Raw genomic sequence first — 17,790 nt, 5'->3', positions numbered from 1 at the left:
CCAAAATAATCTCTTGCTATAGAGGGAGTACAGTTCTTTCCATTCATACAGTAGCTTCTTCGCTAACTACAAAGGCAATCTCATTAGTTGAGCAGAACCTGAGAGCAGCTTTGAGTTAGAGGTATGTGTGTTACACCCCACATAAGAGTGCTATGTGGGGCTGTTCAACACAAATGTAACAATGTACTTTTGTGAATGAGAGTTGGCATGTTAAATGCATCCTCTAGAAAAATAACTAGTGTAATAGTCTTAAGGTTTGTTTTTTAAAGTTGATACTGTGGGTTATTTTTGTGAACAGCCTGATATTTGGGGCCTTTTTCTTCCCTCAAAATAAACAAGTCCTTATTTAACCAGGAATTTGGAGGGGGGAAAAAAGCAGAAACATCACTTTGCCAACAAAGGTCCATATAGTGAAAGCTATGGTATTTCTAGTAATCAGGTATGGATGTGAGAGTTGAACCATAAAGAAAGCTGAGCACCAAAGAATTGATGCTTTTGAACTGTGGTGTTGGAGAAGGCAATCAAACCAGTCAATCCTAAAGGAAATCATCCCTGAATATTGGAAGGACTGATGCTGAAGCTGAAGATCCAGTACTTTGACTACCTGATGCAGAGAACTGACTCATTGGAAAAGATCCCGATGCTGGGAAAGATTGAAGGCAGGAGGAGAAGGGGCTGACAGAGGATGAGATGGTTGGATGGCATCACCAACTCAATGGACATCTGTCTGAGCAAACTCAGGGAGATAGTGAAGGACAGGGAAGCCTGGTGTGCTGCAGTCCATGGGGTTGCAAAGAGTCAAACATGACTGAGCAACTGAACAACAATGAGGTGAACTTTTAGTCCAGTTGAAGACACAAAACATGTATGAAACAACTGGAGGACAAAGAGGTAAAACAATATACAAAATTATATTATAAACAGTCATACAGTTTCCATTTTTGCATTTAATATTCTTTGGAAGATGTGGGCTCCATCCCTGGGCTGGGAAGATCTCCAACCCACTCCAGTTTTTTTGCCTGGAAAATCCCATGGACAGAGATGCCTGGTGGGCTACAGTCCATGGGGTCGCAAAGAGTCAGACATGGCTGAAGCGACTTAGCACACAAGCACAAATCTATTAAGTCCTTTAAAGCAGACAACATGGTACTTGCTGTTGGGTTCTATAAAGTGCATACTTTACATCTGTGAGGCATTCTGGGAAGTTTCCCTAAGAAAGTGATTATTGAATCAAAATTTTAAAAATCACTAAGGGTGAAAGGGTCAACAGGCTATGTGGGGATAGTGCATTTAAACCAAGGAGAAAGGTGTGCAAGACCCCATGGCAAGAGTAGAATAGGGGATATGAGTTAGGATTTGAGTTTAACAGTCCAGGGTTAAGGTAATAGTCCTTTGGAGGAAGGTGGTGGTGGTTGAGAAGAGACTCCATTGAGAAAACAGTCAAAATTGGAATCTTGAAATAAATGAATGATTGGGAATCCTTTTGTAATGCAAACATGTGTTCCTTTCCCTTCTTAATATTCAAATATGTTAGCTTTTTGCAATGCAAGACACAAAGTACAAAAATCTAAGCTGAGTGAATGCTAAATTTCAGAAGTAATGTATTATTTAATAGCAGTTCATCATGATATAGGGCATCCCTTGTGGCTCAGCTGGTATAGAATCCACCTGCAATGCAGGAGACCTGGGTTCGATCCCTGGGTTGGGAAGATTCCCTGGAGAAGGGAAAGGCTACCCACTCCAGTATTCTGGCCTGGAGAATTCCATGGACAGTCCATGGGGTCACAAAGAGTCGGACACGACTGAGCGATTTTCACTTTCACCATAGTATAATACGATAATGGTACTGGAAAATCTTCTCCATACTGTTACTGAACTCAGGTTCACCTGCTCCTTGCTCAAGAATCCGATACCAAGAGACAAGTGTCAGGTAAAAGGAAAGACAGCTTTATCGAGGAGGATGGCAATCTTGGGGAGAAGGCAGACCCATGAACCAAAAAATAATCCCAGAGTTTGCTCAAATCTATGTCCATTGAGTCAATGATGCTACCTAATCATTTCATCCTCTGCCACCCTCTTCTCCTGCCCTCAATCTTCCCCAGTATCAGAGTCTTTTCCAATGAGTCAGCTCTTCACTTCAGGCGGCCAAAGTATTGGAGCGTCAGCATCAGTCCTTCCAATGAATATTCAGGGTTGATTTCCTTTAGGATTAACTGGTTTGATCTCCTTGCAGTCCAAGGGACTCTCAAGAGTCTTTTCTAGCACTGCAATTTGAAAGCATCAGTTCCTCAGTGCTCAGACTTCTTTATGGTCCAACTCTCACACCTGTACATGACTACTGGAAAAACCATAGCTTTGATCATACATACCTTTGTTAACAACTTTAGAGAAACTTTAAAAGGGAAGGGGGACAGAAAAAGGGAAGGTATTGAAAAAGATGCATAGTATCCTGCTAGTCACTTTTTAAAAACGCACAGACTTGTATAAAAATATATACTGGGTTTTGCACAGACACTCTGGATAGATGTTCCAGACACTAAAAACAATGATTGCTTCTGGGAAAGGGCCATTAAGGACTGGGGAGCAGGGGTGTGGGGTTCAAAAGCTGAAGGAAGATTTACTTTTCGCTGTATAGCTTTTAGTACTATTTCCCTTTTTCTTTGCTAACCATGTTCATGTACTCCATCCTTAAAAAAATTAAAATTTCTGGTAATAAAGTAAAAAGATTCATTGTCCTTTCTGAGCTCAACTTCAAATCTCTGAGATAATGTATTTTTTAAGGAAACTACAACACAGTGAAATAATTATACTGATTTGCTAGGAGGAGGACTCATACTCAGGGCGGTCAGATTTTAGTCCAGTCTCTGCCACTAACTAGGTACAGACAGATCACTTACGATTTTCATTTTTTTGTTTGGGGCAGGGAATGGACTAAACAAACTTTGGAATTGTTAAAGTCAACGCTCAATCACTAGTGGCTGATTGGTCAATATATATTTATTAGGTCCAAATTTATTATTGCTTTTAAATATTTATTAGAATGGAAACCACAAAAATGTCCATGAATAGGAAACAAGTGAATTTATGATACATCTATTCAATGGAATACTGTGTTCATAAAAAAAAAAAATAAGAAAGCTCTTTGACACCCAAAATGGAAAGATCTCTGAGATACATATTAAGTTTAAAAAAGCCTGTAAAGAAACATCAGAATGTATAAGCACTTTGCATATATAAATGATATGTATACAGTGAATCATTATATATTTGTGCTTGAATGAAAGGATTTATAAGAAATCGGTAACATTTTTTAAATTATGTATTTATTTCTGGATGCACTGTGTTCATGGATGCTGCACTGGCTTTCTCTAGTTGCAGTGCTCAGGCTTCTCACTGCAGTCGTTCCTCTTGTTGCCGAGCTCTGAACCTGGAGAGTGAGGGCTTCAGGAGTTGTGGCACAGGCTTAGTTGCTCTGTGGCATGTGGGATCTTCCTGGACCAGGGATCAAACTCATCTCCCCTGCACTGGCAGGCAGATTCTTAACCACTGGTCCACCTGGGAAGCCCCTAATAACATTTTTGATGTCTATCAGTAACAATGTTCTGAAGGTTGAAGGGAGGCTTTAATATGTGCTATTTTATGCTTTTTGGATTTTGCAATATGGAATTACATTACCTAGTCAAAGATTTAAACTTTAAAAATGTGTTCATCCTATAAAATGTTTTATTTCTATGTCACTTTTTAAAAATTGTAGTTGATATATGATATGATATGTTACAAGTGTACAGTATAGTGGTACCTAATTAAGGTTATACTCCATCTAGAGTTGTTATAAAATATTGGCTATATTCCCTGCGCTGTACAACATAGCCTCATGGCTTACTTCATACATAATAATTTGTATCTCTTACTCCGCTACCCCTTGTCTTGCCTCTCCCCACTGGTAACCACTAGTTTGTTCTCTGTATCTGTGAGTCTGTTTCTTTTTTGTTATACTCACTAGTTTGTTGTGTTTTTTTTAGATTCTACATACAACTGATATCATACAGCATTTGTTTTTCTCTATCTGACTTATTTCACTTAGCATAATGCCCTCCAAGTCCATCCATGGTGTTCAAATGGCAAAATTTTATTCTTAATGGCTGAATAGTATAAAAATACTTCTTTTAAATTGAGGGTAAGATAAACCAGAAGAGTCTAGTGTTTTTTACTTTATTATATATTGATTGATTGATTTATACATTTATGTTTTTAATATTTATTTTTCCTTCATGTCAAGGCCTGTGCGGAGTCCTGGCTGGGGGTGCAGCTCTGCTCTAGGTAGTCAGTCACTTGGGGACCTAGTGTTTGTAAAATACCAAAGTACCTATATTTACTAAGATGATTATAAAGTTGTTTCTATTTTTCTTTCAAGGTGACTATCTGCTGCTCAGCATTGGTGACGCTTGAGGTTCACTAATCACAATTCTTAAGAACCAACTCTATTTACCCAAGATAAAATCCAATCATACGAGTATTGATTAGCCTCTGCAAGATAAAAGGCTCTTCTGCAGGTTCCTGAAACGTGCATATGTACACACCCTCTGCCCTCCAAGAATGTCCTTTGCACTTACTTGGTCCCTTATTCTGCACTACATTAAAGCTGATTTTTCTCTGACTTCCTAACTATAGCTCTTCAATTCTTAAAACAACTCTGCTGAGACTTCCCTGGTGGTCCAGTGGCTAAGGTTCCACACTCCCAATGCAGGGGGCCTGGGTTCGATACTTGGTCAAGGAACTAGATTCCACATGTTGCGACTAAGACCTGGTGCAGCCAAATAAACAAACAATCAATAAAATTAAAAACAGCAACAACAAAACAACTGTGCTTACCTGGTACATTTTATATACAGAAGCTCAGCAGTTGCGTATATTTATTAGTTAAAAATAAATCTATAAATATTAAATGGTTTATAAATTGCTGGTTTAATCCAATTATTCTTTTTGGATTGTGGTCAAATACACAGAAATTTTTGGTGGTGCTAGTGGTAAAGAACCTGCCTGCTAATGCAGGAGACATAAGAGACACGGATTCTACCCCTGGGTCAGGAAGATCCCCTGGAGGAGGCCATGGCAGCCCACTCCAATATTCTTGCCTGGAGAATCCCATGGAAAGAGGAGCCTGGTAGGCTACAGTCCATGTGGTTGCAAAGAGTTGGATACAACTGAAGCTACTTAGCATGCAAGCATGCACACATAAAATTTACCATCTTAATCATTTTCAAAAGTACAGTTCAGTAGTGTTAAGTACATCCACACTGTTGTACAATCAATCTCCATAACCCTTTTCATCTGAAATTCTGTACCCATTAAATAACTCCCCATCCCCCCAACTATCCCCAGACTCTGGAAACCATCACTCTTCTGTCTCTGTGAGTTTGATTCTCTGACATGAGAAATCTTATATAGGTGGACTCACACAGCATATGTCTTGTTGTAACTGGCTTATTTCACTTAGCCTAATATCCTGCCATTATTCTTTTTTCCAAGTATCTGCAATGCATATAGGCTTCCAGCTTGAGTTAATTTTTTAAAATTCTGAACACAGAAATACTGAAGCATGGGACAGAAAATGGGAAGAAATATAAAAACAACTAACATTTTTGGAAGATTTGATAAAACATACCATATCACATACTTTTGCTTGTAATTGGAAATCTAAAAAAAGAAACTATCCCTATATTAGAGCATTCTTGCACAAATAATCCAATGATACAAAGGCAGAACATAAAAGGAGAACAGTCCCACATTAATTTTGATTATCATTCATCAGTTCAGTTCAGTCGCTCAGTCGTGTCTGACTCTTTGCGACCCCATGAACCACAGCATGCCAGGCCTCCCTGTCCATCACCAACTCCTGGAGTTCACCCAAACCCATGTCCATTGAGTCACTGATGCCATCTCATTCTGTTGTCCCCTTCTCCTCCTGCCCTCAATCTTTCCCAGCATCAGGGTCTTTTCAAATGAGTCAGCTCTTCACATCAGGTGGCCAAAGTATTGGAGTTTCAGCTTCAATGTCAGTCCTTCCAATGAAAATCCAGGACTGATCTCCTTTAGGATGGACTGGTTGGATCTCCTTGCAGTCCAAGGGACTCTCAAGAGTCTTCTCCAACACCACAGTTCAAAAGCATCAATTTTTCAGTGCTCAGTTTTCTTTATAGTCCAACTCTCACATCCATACATGACCACTGGAAAAACCATAGCCTTGACTAGACGGACCTTTGTTGACAAAGTAATGTCTCTGCCTTTTAATATGCTGTCTAGGTTGGTCATAACTTTCCTTCCAAGGAGTAAGCGTCTTTTAATTTCATGGCTGCAGTCACCATCTGTAGTGATTTTGGAGCCCCTCAAAAATAAAGTCTGACACTGTTTCCACTGTTTCCCCATCTATTTGCCATGAAGTGATGGGACTGGATGCCATGATATTAGTTTTCTGAATGTTGAGCTTTAAGCCAACTTTTTCACTCTCCTCTTTCACTTTCATCAAGAGGCTCTTTAGTTCTTCTTCACTTTCTGCCATAAGGGTGGTGTCATCTGCATATCTGAGGTTATTGATATTTCTCCCAGCAATCTTGTTCCAGCTTGTGCTTCCTCCAGCCCAGCGTTTCTCATGATGTACACTGCATATAAGTTAAACAAGCAGGGTGACAATATACAGCCTTGACATGCTCCTTTTCCTATTTGGAACCAGTCTGTTGTTCCATGTCCAGTTCTAACTGTTGCTTCCTGACCTGCATACAGGTTTCTCAAGAGGCAGGTTAGGTGGTCTGGTATTCCCATCTCTTTCAGAATTTTCCACAGTTTATTGTGATCCACACAGTCAAAGGCTTTGGCATAGTCAATAAGGCAGAAATAGATGTTTTTCTGGAACTCTCTTGCTTTTTTGATGATCCAGCGGATGTTGGCAATTTGATCTCTGGTTCCTCTGCCTTTTCTAAAACCAGCTTGAACATCTGGAAGTTATCATTAATATATGCAATCAAATCAGCAGTTTTAAATCCTTGGGAAAAAGAGAAACTCCTGCTATTTAAAAAATGAACATACAAATTATAATACATTGATTGTACTAATCTTTCCGATAGCTTGATGAGGCCACACGATATCCTTAAAAAAGAAGCCACATTTTTCAATGTCCATTTCTGTGGGATTTGTACTTATATCTTTACCCAAAGTGTGTGATGTTATTTTCCACTTAGAATGCTGGAATGCTTCCACAAGAGAAATCTATTTTAAAAATCAACTTATTTTAAAACAAAGTTCATTTGGCTGTTCAACAAACTGTTCATTGGCACAGTTTATTATAGCTTAAAATTCTGATAATGTCTTTATTATCTGAGGCTGGAATATTCTCCCCAACCCTGAAATGTATACTTGGCAGAGGCAGTCTGGTTACGTTTGCTGGTCTAAGATAGGTCAGGACTCCGGGTGGAGGTTTCCAAAATGAGGTTAAGGTAAGTATTTGTGCTTTTATAAACTTGGTGTTGAAATCTGAAGGAATACTGGTGGGTTCTGGAAAGAAAAAAGCAATTTTGAGATGAGAGTGGAACAAAAAAATTAAAGAGTTGTTGATTTTCATTCTCTCTGGAAGTAGAGCTTTAAATGGAGAACTAAGCCACAGACTGATCTGGGGTATTACAGCTCGTTATGACTAACAGGCTTAAGAAAAAAGCTCATTAATAACTACTGCTTGCAGGAAAAGTGTATAGTATACACCTTATAACAAATTATACATTAATTATATATCAATTCCAGCTTCTCCATTTATATGACATTGAAAAAATTACATAACCTTCCAAAATCAAATCTCCTTTCCTTAAAGTAGAGATAAGAGTGGTGCCTGTCTCTGTTGTGACAAATGAGATAAAGCCTGTAAGTTACTTGGCACAGGGGGTAATGTATGATGAACACCCAATAAATGCTGATGCTAGCTACTATTATTAACAAATGCCCCGTGTATGTGTATGTTGATTCTGAATTATACAAAATGGGAACACAAAGATGAATAAAACAATGGTGAATGAGATCCTCATGGTCTAGTGGAGAAGTGACTACTACTATATTAAAGAGGCAGTGAATCTGGGACTTCCCTGGGGGTCGAGAGGCTAAGACTCCATGTTCTCAAGTAGGGGGCCCAGAATCAATCCCTGGTCAGGGAACTAGATCTCACATGCCACAACTAGAGATCCCCTGCAGCCAAATAAATGTTGTGTTTTTTTTTTAAAGAAGAAGAAAAGAGGCAATGAGTCATCTGAGGATCAAATCAAGATTTTTCTTTAAGCATTTTATGAATTATAGCATAATTTTTATTATTATTATTCTAGATCAGGGTTTCTCAACCTCATACTGATGATGTTGGATAGTTCTGTGCTGCGAAAGGGCTGGCCTGAGGATGAGATGGCTGGATGGCATCACTGACTCAATGGACGTGAGTCTGGGTGAACTCCGGGAGTTGGTGATGGACAGGGAGGCCTGGCGTGCTGCGATTCATGGGGTCGCAAAGAGTCGGACATGACTGAGCGACTGAACTGAACTGAGCAGTTTAGGATCTGGCAGCACCTCTGGCCTCCACTCACCAGCTGCCAGCAGCACCTCTTCCCACTCTCCACATCTGCACTGCTGTGGGCTGTGGCTGCGAGCCTCCAAGACCAAACCCAGGCTTCAGTTTCTACTCCTGCTCTCCCCAGAGCTCCCAGGGCCTGCCTGTCTGGCCAGCGGTCTGCTCAGGGCCTGAACATTACCACCTGAACATTCTAAACTCCACTGTCGGCAGATGGCAGGCATCCAATGGTGGAATCGCAATCGGGGAGTCAGGAACTGGGCAGACCAGATCTCCTCCAGCCAGCAGATGACCAGGAGATGGGCCAGCTTCTCCGAGAGGAGAGAATGGCACCCTGGGACCTGGGTGTCACTGGGGCAGAGTCAAGTACAGCATTTTGCCTGTGAACCTGACTGGCCAGGCCAGTCTCCTTCTGCCTTAGGCCAGCTGCTCTTGGTCAGGTGGATGATTCCAGCTGAGGCAACTGGAGTCAAAGCAGCTGTACAACCCACCGCCCAGTGAGTAGGAATGGGGGTGGGGGTGCGCGGGAGCAGTTACTCTCTTGTTATATAAGCAGCCACGTAATAGCCCAGATTTTCCCTTTTGACTCACCGAGCCTAAAATATTTATCATCCGGGCTTTTATAGAAAAAAATATTGCCAGCCTCCATTTTATTTTATTTATTTATTTTTCACCGCATGGCATGTAGGACCTCAGTTCCCTGACCAGGGATCAAACCTGGGCCCCCTGCATTGTAAGCGTGGAGCCTTAACCACTGGCCCACCAGGGAAGTCTCAGCTCCGTGTTAGATAAGCACTCATCTTACTGTCAATACAGAAAAATGTATCAAAACGGTGTCATGCTACCTGATGGTATCGTGAGACAGGAAGACAAGAGCATAGCCATTTTGGAAAAGGACCGGGAAGGGCCTTGAGAAAAACAGGCCTTGTGAGCTAAGAACAAAGGCCCCAGGGGTCTGGGGCCCAGAGACAAAAAACAGGGACCGGAAGGAACGAAAGATTAACTTTATCTCTGTTACACTAAGGAGTATACCTAGTTGCCACAAGACAAGAAGCTCAACTATAAATTGTAACCTTATCTGTTCCTGTGCTTTCCTACAGAAAATTCTCATGCATTTCTTCCCCCTCACAGAAGCACTCCCTATTGCTGATAGCCATCACAGAGCCACCTGCTGATAATCAAAGAAAGTTGACAATTTCTGGAAGTCTTCAGTGCTCTATCAGACAAACCCTCCCTTTTGTCCTAAAAGCAACTCACCCTTTCTACTCCAGGAGCTGAGAGTTTTGTTTTGTAGTTGTGTGTTTTTTTCGTTGCCACTTTTTCCTTTGTGCACAAGCTATCTCTTTTAATAAAAAGCTTTTCTTGGGACTTCCCTGGTGGTACAGTGGATAAGAATCCACCCGCCAATGCAAGGGACATAGGTTCGATCCCCAGTCCAGGAAGATTCCACATGACATGGAGCAACTAAGCCCATGAGCCACAATTGCTGAAGCCCCCACACCAAAGAGCCTGTGCTCTGCAACAAGAGAAGCCACTGCAATAAGAAACCCGTGCACAACTAGAGAGTGACCCCCACTTGTTGCAGCTAGAGAAAGCCTGCACACAGCAACGAAGACCCAGCACAGCCAAAATATAAATACATACAGAAATAAGTAAATAAATTATATATATATATAAAAGCTTTTGTTGCCTAAGCTTTCCTTTCCTTGGGGAAACGATACTCATTTCTATGGTAGTACTGTCCAAGAAGCTAGAAAGGGCCTGGCAACAATCTTTGTAGCCAAAGTAAAGTGTTATGCCCAAGTAAATAAACACCTGATGAATACCCATGGAGCCTACACTCTAGTTAGAAACTGTTGCTAACATCAAAGAGGGTTATTTTCAGCTTAGAACTAACCGGGAGAGAATTCAGCAATTATTCGCTAATTATTGGCCTACTGCCATTACTTTATAACAGAGCACACAGGTAGAATTACGAACATAATTACCCTTCTTAAAAAGCCAGCAAGGGGACTTTCTGGTGGTACGGTGGATAAGAATCCACCTGCCAATGCAGGAGAAACCGGTTCAATCCCTGGTGTGGGAAGATCCCACAAGCCACGGAGCAACAAAGCCCTTGCGCCTACAGCCTGCGCTCTGCAACAAGACAAGCCACTGCAATGAGAAGCCTGTGCGCTGCAATGAAGAGTAGCTCCTGCTTGCTGCAATGAAGAGTAGCTCCTGCTTGCTGCAACAAGAGAAAGCCCATGTAGGGCAACAAAGACCCAGAACAACCAAAAATAAATAAGCAATTTTTTAAAAAGAAGGCCTGCAAAGATTTCTCACCCCTCAATTTTGGAGTCCCAGGCACTCTTTTTCATGGTAAAGACTGCTTTATTGGTGGCAGTTCAGTTCAGTTCAGTCGCTCAGTCGTGTCCGACTCTCTGCGACCCCATGAATCACAGCACGCCAGGCCTCCCTGTTCATCACCAACTCCTGGAGTTCACCCAGACTCACGTCCATCGAGTCAGTGATGCCATCCAGCCATCTCACCCTCTGTCGTTCCCTTCTCCTTCTGCCCCCAATCCCTCCCAGCATCAGAGTCTTTTCCAAAGAGTCAACTCTTCACATGAGGTGGCCGAAGTACTGGAGTTTCAGCTTTAGCATCATTCCTTCCAAAGAACACCCAGGGCTGATCTCCTTTAGAATGGACTAGTTGGATCTCCTTGCAGTCCAAGGGACTCTCAAGAGTATTCTCCAACACCACAGTTCAAAAGCATCAATTCTTCCGCGCTCAGCCTTCTTCACAGTCCAACTCTCACATCCATACATGACCACAGGAAAAACCATAGCCTTGACTAGACGAACCTTTGTTGGCAAAGTAATGTCTCTGCTTTTGAATATGCTATCTAGGTTGGTCGTAACTTTCCTTCCAAGGAGTAAGCATCTTTTAATTTCATGGCTGCAGTCACCATCTGCAGTGATTTTGGAGCCCAAAAAAATAAAGTCTGACACTGTTTCCACTGTTTCCCCATCTATTTCCCATGAAGTGATGGGACCGGATGCCATGATCTCCGTTTTCTGAATGTTGAGCTTTAAGCCAACTTTTTCACTCTCCACTTTCACTTTCGTCAAGAGGTTTTTTAGTTCCTCTTCACTTTCTGCCATAAGGGTGGTGTCATCTGCATATCTGAGGTTATTGATATTTCTTCCAGCAATCTGGTGGCGGTTAGTACAAGTCAATAAATATTGATCCCCGCAAAACTCAGTTATTTATCAGATTACTGGTTCACAGTGAGCTGAACGGAGTTGAGTCAAGTGACTGCTGGGAGGATAAACTGAAGCCAATCCTGCCTCTTGGGAAATGAAGTCATAGTCAGTTGATATATGGCATATGCCATTCCATCAACTCTAAGAATCATGGTGGCTCTATACAGGACAGCATCAGCTATCCCACCTTTCAGATGCACTGGAATGCCATTAACCTTCCTGAAACAGCTTTTGTTTCCCTGGAACCTTATGCTCAAACTGCCTGTGTGAAGCAGTACTCATGGTCCTCTGGGTAATCTGACAAGGAGCCAGCAGATACTGCAGCACCTTGGCTCAGTTACTGCCCACTAACCTCGACAACTGACCACCAGGAACGAAAATCCCCAAGCACTCTTGACTACAGCCTCAGATTATCCTTTCCCAAGTGTGTCCCCAGCAGGTCATGGACTGTTAAACCTCTGAGCCTTTCTGTTGATTTTTCCCCATGCATGCAATGTTCTTTCCGTCTTCTTAATCCAATGGATACCTCTGGGTCTTCGTTGCTACACACAGGCTTTAGATCAAAAATCCCTCACCCAGCCCACACCTGTATTCTGGAAGACTGAGTAGACTTGTGTTACAGCACTTGCTGTGTGTATGTGTGCTCAGTCACTCAGTTATGTTCTTCTCTTTGCGACCCCATAGACTGTAGCCCACCAGCTCCTCTGTCCATGCGGTTTTCCAGGCAAGAATACTGAGTAGGTTGCTGTTTCCTCCTCCAGGGGATCTTCACTGTGTAATTATTTCTAGATCTGCCTCCCTTGATAAACAGTGAGTGCTTGGAGAACAGGGGCACCTTATCTCTGAATCTCTAACACCTAATGGAATGCCTGGCACTTGACAGAAATTCAACAAATGCCAGGCCAATGAATTAATTATTTGAAAGGCACTGCATGGCAGTTCCTGTCAAAAATAAGGGGTAGACACAAGGCTACCCCTTCTTCTTCCTTGTCTAAAGTGGTTCTTCTCTTTAGAGAACATGGTCTCTAAGCTTTCTGATGGCAAGGTCTGCAACCTTTGTGTTTATTTGTGATCACCATTATTCTTGGCACTTAGTAAATGCTCCTTCAAGAATTATATGGAGAATTACTTCAATCATACGATTAATGGGAAAATGATCTTTTTCAATAACACTAAATCCTTAACTTATGGAATTATTACAATTTGTTACTATTTTGCTCTTTAAAAAAAAGAAACCTAAATCACTGAGTGTGTTTCATTTTAGAATCCACGAGTCCAAATTGTACAAAAATCAAACAAGCTAAAATGCTTTGCCCCTATGATTATCTATAGAATATGTGTGTGTGTGTGTGTGTGTGTGTGTGTGTGTGTGTTTAGAAACTGTTACACATTCTGTTAAAGGTGAATTGGAGAAAACTGTAAGGAAATTAAGGGTTTGACTTCCACCTAATAGCTGTATTTCACGTCAGAGATGAAACCAGTCAATATGAACACCTTCTTGAATATGTTGGTAGCATGTGAACAGGAGCATTAACATCATCTCAAGGTATTGCTCTGCTCCATGCTCTTCCTCCTTGCCCCCCAAGGAATTTATCAAATGGGGTCAGAGACAAAGACCAGTATACTGACACACTGCACTTAAACCATTGAGAAGCAGTGTTTTAAAGGTCACCAATTTTGACCTTCACATGATCTCTCCTATTGTTCTAACTGACAGGGGGTCAGTTGGGAGTTAAATGAACCTCCTCCTCAGCTGTCTTAACCATAACATTCATCTCATAGGTCAGCATAAAGGGTCTTGTGATTCAGTACACATAACCACATGTGTACTATGGTACATAAGCATATATGATTTAATACAAATAACAAAATGTTTTCCAAATCTCAGAATCTTTACAAGTTTCAGGCCATGATTAATTTTAACCTTTATGTTGACACATGTAAAATAATTTTACTTAAGTAAATGGATTTCAAAAAGCAACCATCACTACCATAAACAAAGAAACTGTTATAATACTGGGCATAGATAGAAGTTATCCACTAAAATAACTTTGTTAATATGAATGGTATTAAGTCCTAGCCAGGTGCCGGTGTTGCCTACCAAAGCCTTACAGAGGTGTTAGAGATCAGTAACCCCAAACTAATAAAATATATTCATATAATCAAAAAGATTGAAAAAGAACTGAAAAGACCTTTCCCACCGGAAGGCTCACTGCTATTTGTGCTGTGTCTTGTACCACCTAAACTCATCTTGTTTCAGAAACATTGTAGAATCTCCCCACCTTCACACCCCCCGAAGCCTCAGAACTCCTGAGTGAAGGTAATTAACACCTTTCGGCTGGTAGAGCCATAAAGCCTTAACAACAACTCATCCACTCAGAGCACTAGGTTTCAAAAACCTACTGCCACCAGGGAAGTCCTATTCAAAAACCTACCTAAGTTCAAATAATCGAATCGCTGAAGGAACAGGCCAGTTCACCTCCAGTAACTTTGTGTGTCTGAACAGAGGCGGTTGAGGAAACCACCAGGACACGGACCTGGAAACAATTAAGGAATACTGAAGGTATTCCTTCTAAATCACTTACTTGGCGAGGCCTGAGGGCCACTCAGAGGGCTGGGGTCTGCTTCTGTCCTAGATGGAGTGACTCTTCTTCCCTCGGGCCAGGGTGGGGGTCCTCCCGGAGGGCACTGACTGCTGGGCTTGAGCAGCTGGAGCTGGAGACTGAGGAGGCAGGGCTGCAGCGTCAGGACGGTTCTGACTTAGCTCCTGGTCCGCTGGTGGCGGGGTCTCAAGATCAACTGGCTGTGTGTGAAACTCCCAGGCAGATGGAGGCTGGCTTGGTCTAATTTCCTGGACTAAAGAGCTGCTCTGGGAGGCCTGCTGGGTGTGATACGTGGCCTGAAGGTCCAGAATAGCCTGGACTACCTGAAGGTCCACAGGCTGGGTCTGCAAAGACTCGGTGGGCAGAACCTGGAGCAGAGAGATGGTGGCCAGACTCTGGGCCTGGGAGGCCTGAAGAGGTGGTGGTCCAGTTTGACAGACCTCCAAAAGATTCTGAAGCTGCTGCTGAGAGGCCACAGGCACCAAGGAGTGGCCCTCAGAGGCCACAGGCACTGGGAGCTGGCTTTGAGAGGCCACAGGCACCAGAGGATGGCTCTGAGAGGTCCTAGGCATCAGGGGGTAACTCTGAGAGGCTCTAGGCACCAGGGGGTGGCCCTCAGAGGCCACAGGTACCAGGGGGTGGCCCTCAGAGGCCACAGGCACCGGAAGCTGGCTCTGAGAGGTCCTAAGCACCAGGGGGTAGCTCTGAGAGATCCTAGGCTCCAGGGGGTGGCTCTGCGAGGTCCTAGGCACCAGGGGGTGGCTCTGAGAGGTTCTAGGCACCAGGGGCTGGCCCTTAGCGGCCACAGGTATCAGGGGTTGGCCCTCAGAGGCCACAGGCACCGGGAGCTGGACTTGAGAGGTCACAGGCACCGGGGGATGGCTCTCAGAGGTCACAGGCACCAGGGGGTGGCTCTCAGAGGCCACAGGCACCAGGGGGTGGCTCTCAGAGGCCACAGGCACCAGAGGGTGGCCCTCAGAGGCCACAGGCACTGGGAGCTGGCTCTGAGAGGTCCTAGGCATCAGGGGGTGGCTCTGAGAGGTAAGGATGGTCAGAGGCTGACTTGCTAAGGACGAGGAGACAACAGGCAGGCTCTTAGAGGCAAAGACCACCTGAGGCTGAATAGTAGAAGTCAGGGGGACAACAGGCTGTCTTGTAGAAGCAAGAGTGACTGCAGGGGCCTGGCTTGTAGAGGAAACTACAGGCTGGCTTTTAGAAGTCAGGAGACGTGGAGGCTGGCTAGTAGAGGCCAAAGGGGCTGCAAGCTGGCTCACAGAGACAAGAGTCACTGCAAGGGGCTGGCTCGTAGAGACCAAGTCTACTACAGGCTGGCTCTTCGAAGTCAGAATAGGGGCAGTTTGGCTCATAGAGGCCAAGGAGACTACGGGCAGGCTCTTAGAAGTCAGGATGACTGGAGTTGGAGCCTGCTCCAGAGGAGATGGCGTAAATGGCTGCACCAGATTGGTCGATGGTCCCTTAACGAACTTTGGGAGACTAGCCTCACGGCCCAGGTCACCAGCATCGGGCACCTGGGAGCCAGCTTCCTTTAAAATTTTGACAGCTTCAGGTTTGGGGAGATCCTTGCTGCCAAAGTCCTGAGCCTCGCCCTTCTCCGCAGCCCCTTCTGCCCGGTCTTCGTCTTGGTCTAGCTGGCTTTCGACCTGGCCCGTGACGGTCATATCCAGAGATGTCCGCCCTTTCAGGAACCTCTGGCGTTGTCGCCGCCGCCGCCGTATCCGCATAAAGGTGTTGGAAACGCTGCCTATGGTTAAAGTGAAGCGGTTGCTGATGGTCTGGCTCAGGACTTCCAGCGTGTAGGCGGAGGGCAGGCGGTAGGGGCTGTTGAAGGCCTCTTCAGAAGACAGTTCGATGTTACCGCTGTACCAGAAAGTCCACCAGAGGAGGCTGAGGAAGACGATGCTGGCACCCAGGTAGAGCAACATGTCATAGTAGAGTATACGGGTAAAGACCCCGGTGAACAGCATGGCCGCGCCCACCGTGTCGAAGGTGATGCCCAGCCAAAAGAAATGCTTGCAGCGGCCCAAGCACGACCGCTTCTCGATCTTGGCGACGTGGTTAACCGAAACCTCCATGAGCCCCGACTGTCGCTGTCGCCGCCGCCGCCGGGTCCGCAGAAGCTACCAGGCAAGCGGCGTCGCCACAGGCCGGCAGGGGCCGCTGGGTCGCCACGGCGACGCGTTGGGGGCGCGCCAAGAAGGAGGCAGGACAAGCGTTCGGGAAAGCTCGGCCGCCGCCCACTTGCGCGGAGAGGCGGGGCGGGGTGGGGGAGGCGTCGCTCCAGAGCCGGGCGCATGCGCAGTCTGCCCCAAGGCGGTCCGTCCCAAGGCGGTGCCCCGCCCCCGACCCGGGCCGCTTTTCCCCACGCGCGCAGTGTTTGCTCGGCGTGCTCCAGTCGCGTGTGCGTGTGCCGCCTGGGACCTTCGGAGAGCCAAGAGTTCACCTCACGTGCTCTGTGTCCCCGCCGTAGGAAGACATCTACATTCTTTCCTTCGAGCCCCCGCCTTCTAGAACGGGGGCGAAATCCTGAAGGAGAGCAAAGGGCAAGGACTCTGTCAGTAACTTCCACTTCCCAGCTAGGAATGCAGCTTGGTGTCAGGTGCTACCACTTTCAGAGTTAAAGGCTTCCCCTGGTTTTGGTGAAGGGTCTGTTGATAGATATCTTAATTCAGATCTTAGCTATTTGCCTCCTAGTGACTGGGCGATTACTTGCTTGCCTGGAGAGCAGACCTAGAGATGAATTCCCCCGCCCCTCCCCCGTCTTTTAAGTTTCTTCTGTTTTAATTTTCCTTCCAATTTTTTTAGTTTTGAGTTTTATTTTGGTGGGGTTGTTTTTTTTTTTTTTTTTGGCCACTCCGTGAGGCATGTGGGATCTTAGTTCCTCTACCAAGAATGGAAACCCTGCCCCCTGCAGTTGAAGCACAGTCTTAACCAGTGGACCACCAAGGAAATTTTAATTTTCCTTATAGTGTTAAATTAGTTGAAAAAATTTGAAAAATGGGTGTATTTAATTTACATTGTTTTGAGTTTATTGTAGAGTATTTGTAACAAAACCAGAATTTGTTACAATTTTACATTCGTGGTCTTAATGGAAACAAACAATAATACTATTAAAATACACTTCTTAGTGTATCTTGTTTTAAATGGAAAATTGCCTCATTTTACAGTTTTTCAACATAGTAACTCATTAACATCTCCCCACCCACCCCAAGCTGCACCCAGGGGCTTATGGGATCTCAGCTCCCCTACTAAGGATTGAACCCAGACCCTGACAGGGAAAGCACCATGTCATTACCACTGAACTACCAGAGAAGTTACAAACCA

General features: G+C 44.2%; 1 protein-coding gene and 1 pseudogene across 1 annotated transcript; both read right to left on the bottom strand.

The window, feature by feature from the left end:
* Positions 1-1,926: 1,926 nt before the first annotated feature.
* Positions 1,927-16,665, bottom strand: LOC109578855 (proline-rich protein 36-like). Its single transcript, XM_019988369.2, has 2 exons — positions 14,431-16,665; positions 1,927-7,548 (listed from the first exon to the last, which is right to left on the bottom strand). The coding sequence occupies exon 1, from the start codon at positions 16,539-16,541 to the stop codon at positions 14,478-14,480; it is 2,064 nt and encodes a 687-aa protein (XP_019843928.2). The 5' UTR covers positions 16,542-16,665; the 3' UTR covers positions 1,927-7,548; positions 14,431-14,477.
* LOC139179630 (cytochrome c oxidase subunit 7A2, mitochondrial pseudogene) lies at positions 10,911-12,983 on the bottom strand (annotated as a pseudogene).
* Positions 16,666-17,790: the final 1,125 nt, after the last annotated feature.

This window comes from Bos indicus, chromosome 25 (genome assembly GCF_029378745.1).
Source record: "Bos indicus isolate NIAB-ARS_2022 breed Sahiwal x Tharparkar chromosome 25, NIAB-ARS_B.indTharparkar_mat_pri_1.0, whole genome shotgun sequence".
Lineage (NCBI taxonomy): Eukaryota > Metazoa > Chordata > Mammalia > Artiodactyla > Bovidae > Bos > Bos indicus.
This window is presented reverse-complemented; position numbering and strand designations above follow the sequence as displayed.

Coding starts and splice junctions, on each gene's coding strand:
- LOC109578855 (XM_019988369.2), bottom strand. CDS start 16,541: ATGGAGGTTTCGGTTAACCACGTCGCCAAGATCGAGAAGCGGTCGTGC.